The following is an 11,836-nucleotide window of genomic DNA, read 5'->3' on the forward strand; positions in this document are numbered from 1 at the left end:
GACATTTAACTAACTGAGCCGCCCAGGCGCCCCAGGACTGCGCCCATTTTATTCAGTCTACCTCCAGCAGCGGCTGCTCCGCTGGAATTTGTTGAACAAACGAATGTAAACTCCATGTGAACAGAGACTGTTAGCCTCTGCTGCATATCGGGTGCTTAGAACAGGGCCTGGCACATAGCAGGGGCTCAAAAAACACGGGTTGCGGTGAATGAATGTAAGATCCAGGAGGGCAAGGCAGAGCTCTCTGTTTTTCTAGACTCTCTCCCTAGCTTCTAGAACCTTGCCTGGCACATAGCAAGTGCCCAGCAAACAGGTGCCTGCGCACAGAGTATTTCCACGCCCGCCCCCCACCTCCTCCCTGACCCCGCCCCCACCTCCTCCCAGACCCCGCCCCTACCTCCTCCATGACCCCTCCCCCTCCCCATGACCCCGCCCCTCCGCCTCCATGACCCCGCCCCTACCTCCTCCATGACCCCCTCCCCCTCCCCCATGACCCCGCCCCCTCCTCCTCCCTGACCCCGCCCCTGCTTGGGGGGTGGGGCCGGCCAGGTTCTCTCTCCAGGACGTCACAAAGGCCCTGCCATGCCTCTGGCCCTGGCCCTCCTGCTGCTGCTGGGCCTGAGCGGCCCCGGAGGCCGGGGCTGCCTGCAGTGTGACCACTCGGTGCAGGAGGCCCTGAGCCAGCTGCGCTTGGCCCTCGTCCCCAAACGCTTCCATCAGGAGCGGCTGCAGGCCCGCGCCCAGGCCCTGCTGCTGGGCATGGAGGGGCCTTTCTTCCGGGACTACGCTCTGAACGCGTTTGTGGGGAAAGTGGGTGCGTGCTGGAGAGGGGAGGGTGCCTGGCACAGCGGGGGAAAGGGACACGTGGGGGGCAGCGAGGCTGGGGTGGGGAGACAGGCGCTTTGGGGACCACAGTCCCCGAGAGGGGAGGGTGGGACCAGTCCTGGAGGAGGATGGGGGGGGGGGTGTCCCTTGGCTCTCTGAGGGACCCACTGGAATTTCCTCCCCTCTTGGCCCCAGGGATAGATCACCTGGAACACGTGGCGTCCTTTATCAAGAACCAAACGAGCCACTTAATGGTTAATCCTCTAAAAGGTAGGCGCTAAGGGGGAAAGCCTTATCCCAGCCCCCTTCCCCGTCTTGTCTTTCCACAGGTCCACCCCGCTTCCCCTTGATATAAACAAAACAAAACAAAATAAAAACGTGCATATAGGCTTCGGTGTGTGTCTGGCAGGATTCTAAGTGTTTTACTCAAAAAAGTCTAGGACAGTTCATCACCGTGGGCACGGCTGTGATCTGCCCTTTACAGAGCCGGAGACTGAGGCTCAGAGAAGTTAGGTGACTTGGCCAAAGAACACAGCTCAGACACTGCAGTGCTAACCCCCTTTCCGGTTTTGTGGTCAGTGGCCCCAGGGGGTTGGTCATTCGAGGGGCTGAAGGTGAGGTTTGCTTTCTTCCCCATGCTTGTCAAACTGCTGTAGTTTTCCATTTCTCTTCCTTCCATCCGTTTTTTGTTTTTTTTTTTTTTTTATTAAAGAGGAACCTGAACACCAGAACACTGTCCTAAGCTGGGGGGGGTGGGCAGGGAATTAGGTCCTCCTCCCATAACTTTGAGAGAAGCGTAGACGGCAGAGCAGAGGCCCTGAGGGTAGATTCAAAGCCTGGCTAACCTTAAGCAAGCTATTTAACTTCTTTGTGCCTCAGTTTCCTCATCTGTAAAATGGGAATAACAACGCTCCCCTCATGGTCACTGAGACGTGCACGTGAGTTTGTGTACCCGCATTTAGAACCAAGCCAGGCCAACAGTAAGTGCTCCACAAATGCTAGCTAGTAAGATTCTTATGCCGTGCCTAGCCTCTACGCCTACGGCACAGGTTGGCAAAATACAGCTGGGGGCCAGATCTGCCAGCCCCCTGTTTTTGTAAATAAAGTTTTATTAGAACACAGCCACACCCTTTCATTTACATATCGTCTACAGCTGCTTTTGCCCTCCCAGGAAGAACTGAATAGTTGTGACAATGACTGTCTAGCCCTCAAAGCTGGAAATATTTATTATCTGACCCTTAACAGACAAGGTTTGGAGCAGGAAGGCTCGTTAGAATCCCCCAGAGAACTTTTAAAACATTCCAGGGGCACCTGCGTGGCTCAGTCAGTTGGGGCGTCTGACTCTTGATTTCAGCTCGGGCCATGATCTCACGGTTCATGAGATCGAGCCCTGTGTCGGGCTCTGTGCTGACAGCACGGAGCCTGCTTGGGATTCTCCCTCTGCCCCTCCCCTGCTCTCTCTGTCTCTCAAAATAGATAAATAAATATGGGGGGAAAAATAAAAAGATATGGGGTGCTTGGGTGGATCAGTCGGTTAAGCATCTAACTCTTGGTTTCGGCTCAGGTCATGATCTCACCGTTGGTGGGTTTGAGTCCCTCGTTGGGCTCCATACTTTCCAAGCAGAGCCTGCTTGGGATTCTCTCTCTCTCTGTCTCTCTCTCTGTCTCTCTCTCTCTCTCTCTCTGCCCCTCCTCTGCTCACTCTCTATCTCAAAATAAATAAACTTAAAAAAAAAAAAAAGAAAGAAAGGGGCGCCTGGGTGGCTCAGTCGGTTGAGTGTCCGACTTCAGCTCAGGTCATGATCTCACAGTTTGTGAGTTCGAGCCCCGCGTCGGGCTCTGTGCTGACAGCTCGGAGCCTGGAGCCTGCTTGGGATTCTGTGTCTCCCTCTCTCTCTGCCCTTCCCCTGCTCATGCTCTGTCTCTCTCTCTCTTTCCCAAAAATAAATAAACATTAAAAAAAAAGAAAAGAAAAAGAAACTCACTTTTTTCAGTAGGCTCTATGCCCAACATGGGGCTCCAACTCATGACCCCAAGACCGAGTCACATGCTCTACCAAGTGAGCCAGCCAGGCACCCCAAGAAAGACACTGTTCACAGCCAGGATATCCCAGAGGCCTGGAGGAGCCAAACCTTTTTGGGGGATGTACAGGGTTTGGACCACCCGGACCTCCTGAGTTAACCCTTTACTGCACAATATAATGTATCAAATGAGGACAAGTACTATGGAGAAAATACCGCAGGGACAAAGGGAGAGGAGGGGGTGCTAGGGGTAGGGTGGGGGCTGCAGCGTAAATCCAGGCAGCCCAGGGAGGGGGCGTCACTGACCAGTCGACATGTGAGCAGGCCTGAAGGAGAGGGGTAGAAGGCCGCAGGCAGAAAGCGGTTACTACAAACCCCTGAGCCAGGACTCTGTTTGGCATATTCACAGAACCTCAAGGAAGTCAGGGAGGCTAGAGTGGAAAGAGGGAGAGATGGGGAAGATGCCCCAGAGGTAAGGGGGCAGGGAGGGGTAGATGGGGAAGAGGCTTCTAGGCCACGGTGAGGACTTTTGGCTTCTATTCCGGGTCACATGGGAGGGCTCTGAGCGGACGCGGGATACCGGTGAGCTGACTGCGTCCCTGTGTCCCTCTGGCTGTGGAGGAGAGATTTGGGCAGGGCAAGGGGTAAGAAACTTTAGTGACGGCCCAGGCAAAGAGATGATCACGGCGGGAACCAGGGCGGTGGCAGGGGAGGGGGTGGGAAGTGATGGGATTCCTGGATCTATCTTGGATGTCGAACAAACAGGCTTTGTTGACGTGCATGTTGGCAAGCGGGGGTGTGGAGCCGAAGCGCCAAGGCTTTGTGCTGAGCCATTAGAATCAGGTGGCTCCCGTCTCCTAAGGCGGAGAAGTCCTGGGGGTCGGGAGGAGGTTCGAAGGAGAAGATCAAGGTTCCGTTTGGGACTTCCTGAGTGGAAGGTACCCATCAGACATCCCAGTGGAGATCCTAAGTGGGTACTTGGCGACCTGCCTGCGGACTTTGATGAGGGTCTAGGCTACTGATCGAACGTGGGGGGCATCAGTGTGTAGAGAACAGCGCTGTCCGGTGCAAATATGATGGGAGGCGTACATGGGAGCCACACCTCATTTTAAATTCTCTCGTAGCCACGTGTTTAGAAGGGTAAACAGAAGCAGGGGAAATTAACTTTTATTTTGTTTAGCCCCATACCTAAATTACCATTTTGATGTGCAACCAGCATAACAATTATGGAGGTGTTTTATAGTTATTTGATTCACACCAGGCAGAGTGTGAGCGGCAGAGAGAGGGAGACGCAGAATCCGAAGCGGGCTCCAGGCTCCGAGCCATCAGCACAGAGCCCGACGCGGGGCTCGAACTCACGAACCGTGAGATCATGACCTGAGCGGAAGTCAGACGCTTGACTGACTAAGCCACCCAGGCACCACACAGCATGTTTTATACTAACGGCATATCTCAATTCAGGTCAGCCCATTTCGAGTACTCAATGGCCACGTGTGGCTCGCGGCCGCCATATTGGACGGTGCAAGATGCAGGTAACATACGAAGCCATGAGCCTGGATGAGGTCAGCTGGATGAAGGAGTGAGTGTGGACAGAGAAGACAGGAGAGTGGATCAGGAGAAAGGAAAGGAGAGGTGGCCAAGTTCACCCTCCTACTCCTTACCAGATGAGGAAACTGAGGCCAGTGGAAGGTGGTCCGGCCCGGAACGCCCACCGTGGATCAGGAGCTAGGTGCAGGACCTTCCGGGCCACGGATTTGCCCAGTGGACCTGAGTAATACCCGGTCTTGGTTACATCTGGTGAATGAAAAGGAGTTTCCTCATCTCTTTGAAGCTGCAGACCGGCTTGCTGGGTGCCTCCACCCCACGAGGATCTCTCTGTCTCTCCTCAGATGGGCCTCTGCTGGAAGAACTCGTAGCTCTCAGGGGGCGCGTAATCAAGGAACTCAAGAAAGTCTTAAAATTGTACGAAGCAAAAGGTGAGGCATCTCTCTCCACCAAGCCCCCCGCCTCTCCCCCATCATCATCCCATCCCCTTCTCCCACTTTTTCTCCCAACCTCTTTGCTCACCCTCCCCGTGACTCAGCCTTCCCTGCCTCTCCCCAGTATTCCCTGCTCTCTTTCCCCCCTGGTCCCTTCCCATCAAATTCTCAGATCGCTCTCCTGACTTCACTCACTTCCGCTCTTTTCTCTCGCAGCCTGCAGCCGCAAAATTTGCCGTGAGTCCTGGATTTATCGTCCCTTCTCTACCCTCCTGCACCTCTTTACCCTGTCTCCCCCAAATCAAGCCCATCACCTGCTCCATCTGGCGGTTCGTCCTCCTCCCCAAAGCTCTAGTTAGTATCCAAGGATCACTGATTTTTGAGGGATTGTGGAAGTGGTTGCAACCTGCAAAAAAAAGTATTTGGGGGGGGGGGGGGAACGTTAGTCTGATGGGATAGGCCATATCATAGTAACAAATAAACCCCACATCTCCGTGGTTTAACGAAAGATTTATTTCTCTCTTACCCAAATTCCATTGAGAGTTGAACAGTTCCTGCAAGTGCTGTCTCGGGGATACAGCCTGCACCTATGTTGCAGCTTCTTTTTAAAAGTTTTATTTTAGAAAGAGCCCAAGCCGGGGAGAGGGGCAGAGGGAGAAAGAGAGACAATCCTGAGCAGGCTCCATGCTCAGCACAAAGCCCTCCCTGGGGCTCAATCCCATGGCCCTGGGATTGTGACCTGACCAGAAATCGAGAGTCAGATGTTCAACCAACTGAGCCATCCAGGCGCCCCTCTGTTGTGGCTTCTAAGGTAGTTTCAGTGGGGGAGAGAATAGAGAAAACCCCTACAGGGACTTTAATGGACTGGCCAGAACTCTGGTCATATGGTTGCAACCTACTGCAAAGGAGCCTGGGAAATGTAGTCTTTTCATGCGATAGGAAGTGTAGGAGACAGATCAGTGAGCATCTAGCCAGTATATGTCACCAGGGGCTGCAAAACAGGAATGTAGGAATGCAAATGTTCTATTTGTAGACATTTAATGAAACATTTGTTTAGTTAATAGAATGGCTACAAATGTTGGTCAACTGGACAACTGCAATTCAATTCAACTCTTCAATGATTATATATATTTTTTTTCTTTAGAGAGAGCACAAACAGGGGAGAAGGGGAGAGGGGAGAGAGAGAGAGAGAGAGAGAGAGAGAGAGAGAGAGAGAGAGAGAGAGAGAGAGAGAGAATCATAAGCAGGCTCCACGCTCAGTGCAGAGCCCAACACGGGGCTCCATCCCACGACCCAGGGACCATGACCTGAGCTGAAATCCAGCCAGATGCTCAGCCAACCGAGCCACCCAGGCGCCCCTATGTAAAATTTATTTTTAACGCGAATCGGTGCATTGTGCTCAGCTTGCTTGGCTGCACGTGGACCCTCCAAATCCAGGAGAGCCAAGGGATATCATGCCCTCTTTCCCCTCTGCCTTCCTGCTCTTTGCCATTCCTCTGGTACCTGCCCTCACCCCACTTCTCCCTTCCCTCCTGCCCAGGCTTGCTAAAAGAGGAAGTCTTGGACTGTTTACATTGCCAGAAGATCAGTCCCAGCTGTATCCAAAAAAAGTACTGTTTTGGTAAGCTCCTGGGTGGTGGGGGAGACAGGGATGCATGAGAGGTGAAGACAGCCGTGACCCAGCAGATATGGGTTTTGAGTTCTCCCACAGGGAGCCTTCAGTCCTGCACTCACCACCTGCCTACAGTGGCCCAGATGTCGCTTCCACATTCCGAAATTTGCGTTCCCCCACTGTGAAATAAGGAAGACTCCACTGTAACTTTATTTTTATTTATTATTTTCTTAAACGACTTTTAAAATACTTTTTTAAGTAATCTCTACACCCAACGTGGGGCCTGAACTCACAACCTGAGATCAAGAGTCATATGCTCCACTGACTGGGCCAGTCAGACACCTGTAACTTTAAAATGTCTCGGGGCGCCTGGGTGGCTCAGTCGGTTAAGCGTCCGACTTCGGCTCAGGTCATGATCTCGCGGTCCGTGAGTTCGAGCCCCGCGTCGGGCTCTGTGCTGACAGCTCAGAGCCTGGAGCCAGCTTCGGATTCTGTGTGTCCCTCTCTCTCTCTGCTCCTCCCCCATTCATGCTCTGTCTCAAAAATAAACATTAAAAAAAAAATGTCTCTACTGCCAGAATGGCAGGTGCTAGAAAAACATTCTTAGCCAGTGCCATACCTGGGGAGTCCAGAGGATCTGCTGAATTTACTCACTCACTCACTCATTCATTCAGAGATTTTTAAAATGTATCTTTCTGGCAGAGAGAATAGTAGAGTGAGCCCCTATATACCCATCAAGCTTGAATAATCATGCTGGAACTTTTCACGTGCTGTTCCCTCTCTGTCACACTATTCCTCTTACTCCCTCATTTCAATAAAGTCTCCAAGTTCACCACCTCAAACAGGACTCCCTGATCGCACCCTCTAAAGGAGCACTTCCTATCAAATTATGTTGACGATGGACATTCCTCTATATTTGTTTCACTTACTTTATTTATAGCTGTGGTATTTTTAAAAACGTAATCTCTATGCCCAACGTGGGGCTCAAACTCATGTCCCCAAGATCAAGAGTCACATGCTCTGCCAACCGAGCCAGCCAGGTGCCCCGCTGCCATGGCATTTTGAAAGTATTCAAGCATTGTGAGATTTCAACCATAGTGAGCACCTCTAAAAAATAAGGACGTTTCCTATGAAACTACAATGCCATTCTCATACCCAAAAAACCTAGCAACAATTGTTAAATATCAAGTGACTCTGAGTCCCTTTTGCAACCTCCCTAATTGTTCCCAGAATATCTTTCACAGCTAATTATTTCCAACCAGGACCCAATGAAAGGACTTCTCATACTGTTCAATTATAGTTTTTTTCCACTTCTTTAAAAAAAAATTTTTTTTTTAACTTTTATTGATTTTTGAGACAGAGAGAGACAGAGCATGAACAGGGGAGGGTCAGAGAGAGAGAGAGAGAGACACACACACAGAATCCGAAACAGGCTCCAGGCTCTGAGCCGTCAGCACAGAGCCCGATGCGGGGCTCGAACCCACGAACCGCGAGATCATGACCTGAGCTGAAGTCAGCTGCTTAACCGACTAAGCCACCCAGGCGCCCCTATTTTATTTTATTTTTTACAAATGTTTATATATTATTTTGGGGGGGGGCAGAAAGAGAGAGAGGGAGACTCAGAATCCAAAGGAGGCTCCAGGCGCCTAGCTGTCAGCACAGAGCCCGATGCAGGGCTCGAACTCACGTACTGTTGAGATCATGTCCTGAGCCCAAGTTGGATGTTATCCGACTGAGACACCCAGATGCCCCCCCCACTTCTTCTTTTTTTTTTAATTTAGAAGAGTTTCTCTTGTCAGTCCCCACCCACCCCCCCCACCCCCCCCCCCATGACACTGACCATTTGGAAAGGGATTTGTCCGTTTGCTTCTTTAGAATGGTGGTTAACTACAACAGATATCACCAGTACCCTGTAATGCCCCCAAACCGAGGGTCAGCAGAACAGAGACAAGTGTCTCGTATTGCCCACATTTTAATGGGGTGAAGGGTTAACTAGGGTTTCTCAGCCTTGGCACTACAGACAGTTGGGGCTGGAAAATTCCTTGTTATAAGGGCTGTCCTGTGGATGTAGGATGTTCAACAGCACCCTTAGTCTCTCCCCAGCCATATGCCAATGGTACACCCCCCACCCCGCCCCGCCCCACCAAAGTCCTAACAATCATTTCCAGTCTCCATACATTTCCAAATGTCCCCTGGGGCACAAAATTGTCCCCAGCTGAGAGAGAACCACTGCTAGACAATTACACGAAGGAATAAACGGATTAATTTCAGATAGCAAATGTGCCCTAATGAAAACAGAACCATTTGATAGAAAGTGCCTGGGGGGTGGGGGTGGGGGTGGGGGGATGCTGCTTTAGAGGGTGCAAGTGGCAGGACCTCTCTGAAGAAGTGGTGTTTGAGATCTAGAGGAAGTGAGGGAGTAAGGAACAGTGTGAATGAGGGAGGGAACAGCAGGTGCAATGATCCTGGTCGAGCAACATGGTTGAGCAACAAGAAGGAAGCTAACGAGTGAAGATGGGGGTAGTAGCTAGCTAGTCACATGGTGACCAGATTGTCTGGTGGACCATGGTGAGGACTTGGGCTTTTATTCTGAACGAGAGGCGACCTCAGGGAAAGCTCTGAGGGAAGAGGGAAGTGAGAGGGCTTAGGTGTTAATGGGCGCCCTCTGGGGGCCATGTGGGGAACTGCAGGGTGAGGAGAAGCGGGAACCAGGAGAGGCGCTTTGATGGGGGCTGGACCAGGTCGGGAGCCCAGGAGGTGGATCAGACTCTGGATCCACTCCGAAGGTGAGGCCAAGAAGCTCTGCTGGCAGAATGAAAGGCGAGGGGTGGGGGGAAGGGACAATTAGAAGATGCAGAATGGGACTCCCAAGGATCTTCAGGGTCCCCAGCTAAGATGCAGACGACTGTCTTAGCGCTAGACTCTCCGCGGTCCCTGTGATGTGCCGTATAGACAGTCGGTGCCGTGAGGGCAGGGATGTTTGCTGGTGGGGTGCGCGGCAGTATCCAGAGCACCTAGGATGGCGCCTGGGCACAGGATTTGAGGAATGGATGCCATGGCGTCTGACCCGGGAGAGGGCAGGGGATGGGGAGGGAGGAGGGAGAGGGAGGCTCAGGTTGCCGGGGGAGCAGGTGGGTGTAGGTGCAAGGCCAAGGAAGGGCGATGACTTGGAAGTCAAGGTTGTCTCCCCACCCCACCCACCAGTTGACGGGCAGCCCCGCATGAGCCTGCAGTATGAGAAGGGGAGTGGATACCGGCAGCAGCAGGTGCTGTTTGGGGCCACCATCTCCGTGTTCCTGGCTGTCCTTGCCTTTGGGGTCATCGTGGCTTCGTAAGTCATCCCGGCCGTCTCCTGAGGCCTCCAAATGCCCCACTGGGGCCCTCAAAAACGGCACTGCCCTGGCTCAGTCACTCTGTCATTTGGGAGTCCCCTGTGCACTCACTTTATTATTTTTTTAACGTTTTATTTTTGAGAGAGAGAGAAAGAGACAAAGCATGAGCGGGGGAGGGGCCCAGAGAGAGGGAGACGCAGAACTTGAAGCAGGCTCCGGGCTCTGCGCTGTCAGCACAGGTGGGGGCTCGAACCCACGAACTGTGAGATCATGACCTGATATATATATATTATATATTATATATATATATATAATATATATAATGTATACATACTATACATTATACATACTATGTAATGTATAATGTATACATACTATACTATTAATGTACATACATACTATCTATGTATAATAGTATACATACATACTATTAATGTATACATACTATACATTATATATATATTATATATATGTATGTATTAAACATTGTATTCCGTGAATGTGCTGGCATGAAGACAGATGTCATCAGGCTGAATTCGTTATTATATATTCTTCTTTATCCTTATTGTTGTGTTAACTTGTTTTCTCCTGCTTTGCAAAGTGGTTACAATGAAAACATTTCCAGAGGCTCCAAGCACTGAGCCCGCGGGTCCAGGGGAGAAGAGGCCCTCGCCCTCCGCTCTGCCCTTCTGAGCAACTCCCTCACCTTGGCCTTCCTGTCGCCCCCGCCAGCCCCTCTCGTCTTCTCTCCGGCACCTCTTCTGTCAGTCTCTGCCTCCCCCTCCTGCCCCTCTCCCTCCTCTCCCCAGCACCTGGCGAGGAGAGTTAAGTCATGAGTGTCAGTTCTCACTGTGACCTTGTTCTGTGTCCCCTTCTCCCTCCCTCCCTCTCACTGCCTCTCCCACGTGGCTTTCTCCGCCCCGGGCCCCCCACGTTGAATCTGTGCCTCTCAGTGTCTTTCTGCCTCTGTCTCTGAATGTCTCTCCCTGTCTCTGAGTCTCTGGCTCCCATCCCATCTGCCTTGCAGACTGTCGCCCTGTCAGCTCTCTCGGGCTTCTTTAAATCTCCCTCACTGTTGCCACCTCCCTTCTCCTCCCATCTCCCCTCTCTTTCTCCAGCCCCTTCCCCACCTCTCTCTCCCCTTCCCCCAGGTTTGAACCTCTCCCGCTGTCTTCACTCAGTCTTCATTTCTGTCTTGCTGTGTCTTTCCTTTTCACATCTCTGGATTTCCCAATCTGCCTTGAATCTTGTTTCTCCAACCCCCCCCCCCCCCAGCCCCAGCCTCTTGCCCAAGTTTTGTTTCACCCCTCTGGCATCCTTGGTAATTCCTTGGCTTCCCTCCACCCCCCCCCCCCACCATCTTCAGATGGCTTTTTCCTCTACTTCTGTGTCGCCCTCCCCTTCTCCTGTGAGGACAACCAGTCTTTGAATGAATGGAGGGTCCAGCCTAAATCCAGAATGATCTCATTTTACCTTAATTTAATTACATCCACAAAGACCCTATTTTCAAATGGGGTCACATTTGCAGGTCGTGGGGATTAGGTCTTGTGTGGGGACACACTTCAACTCAGCGCACCTGCTTCTGTCTCTTCCTCATTGTCTTCTGTCTTTCCCTTCTCTGTGAGTCTCGCCCTGTGTCTGTGTTTCTCAGAGTCTCCTCTGGTCTTGCCCACTCTTTCTGTTTCCACATTTTACCCTCACCTCCTGTCCCAAATTTTCTCTCCTCCCTCCTCCTGTACCAACACTGATTGGCTGAGAACCCTAGAAATCCGCCCAGATACCCATGATGTCACCAAATAAGGCTGATGATTGGAGGGAAGTTTTTGGGTGGGGGACGGTTGACCTGGAGGGACCTCAATTTCTGTTTGTAACCTCCAGGCCTTTTCTCTCCGACCAGGGCTGTTACTTACAGGCAAAACCGAAAACTCCTGCTGCAGTAGGGCGGTGGCTTGGGAGTTTGTAAGGGGAAAGGAAAAGAAGTTTAATAAAGTCTATGACAAATTCCTTAACGTCTCTGTCAGTTTCTGGAAGACTCACCGACTGGGTGCTCCCCAAGGGTTGGGGCCA

The 11,836-nt window shown here is 51.7% G+C and overlaps 1 protein-coding gene across 3 annotated transcripts; it reads left to right on the forward strand.

Moving 5' to 3' along the window:
* The first annotated feature begins 547 nt into the window (after positions 1-547).
* Positions 548-11,773, forward strand: IZUMO2 (IZUMO family member 2). 3 transcript variants are annotated; one of them, XM_078439445.2, is made up of 7 exons: positions 548-814; positions 1,021-1,095; positions 4,736-4,822; positions 5,042-5,179; positions 6,366-6,446; positions 9,642-9,768; positions 11,667-11,773. In XM_078439445.2, the coding sequence occupies exons 1-7, from the start codon at positions 583-585 to the stop codon at positions 11,707-11,709; spliced, it is 783 nt and encodes a 260-aa protein (XP_078295571.1). In that variant the 5' UTR covers positions 548-582; the 3' UTR covers positions 11,710-11,773. The 3 variants fall into 3 exon arrangements, with proteins under 3 accessions (XP_078295571.1, XP_060507793.1, XP_060507795.1); XM_060651810.3 differs by having other exon boundaries at positions 5,042-5,062; XM_060651812.3 differs by lacking the exon at positions 5,042-5,179.
* The last annotated feature ends 63 nt before the right edge of the window (positions 11,774-11,836 follow it).

The sequence above is a fragment of the Panthera onca genome, chromosome E2, assembly GCF_046562875.1.
Source record: "Panthera onca isolate mPanOnc1 chromosome E2, mPanOnc1 haplotype 2, whole genome shotgun sequence".
Taxonomy (NCBI): domain Eukaryota; kingdom Metazoa; phylum Chordata; class Mammalia; order Carnivora; family Felidae; genus Panthera; species Panthera onca.

What these genes read in the sequence shown, in the direction of transcription:
- IZUMO2 (XM_078439445.2), top strand. Translation starts at nt 583, where the DNA reads ATGCCTCTGGCCCTGGCCCTCCTGCTGCTGCTGGGCCTGAGCGGCCCC. An exon ending in CGCGTTTGTGGGGAAAGTGG is followed by an intron (nt 815 to 1,020) that starts GTGCGTGCTGGA and finishes TCTTGGCCCCAG; the next exon opens with GGATAGATCACCTGGAACAC. An exon ending in AAAATTGTACGAAGCAAAAG is followed by an intron (nt 4,823 to 5,041) that starts GTGAGGCATCTC and finishes TTTCTCTCGCAG; the next exon opens with CCTGCAGCCGCAAAATTTGC.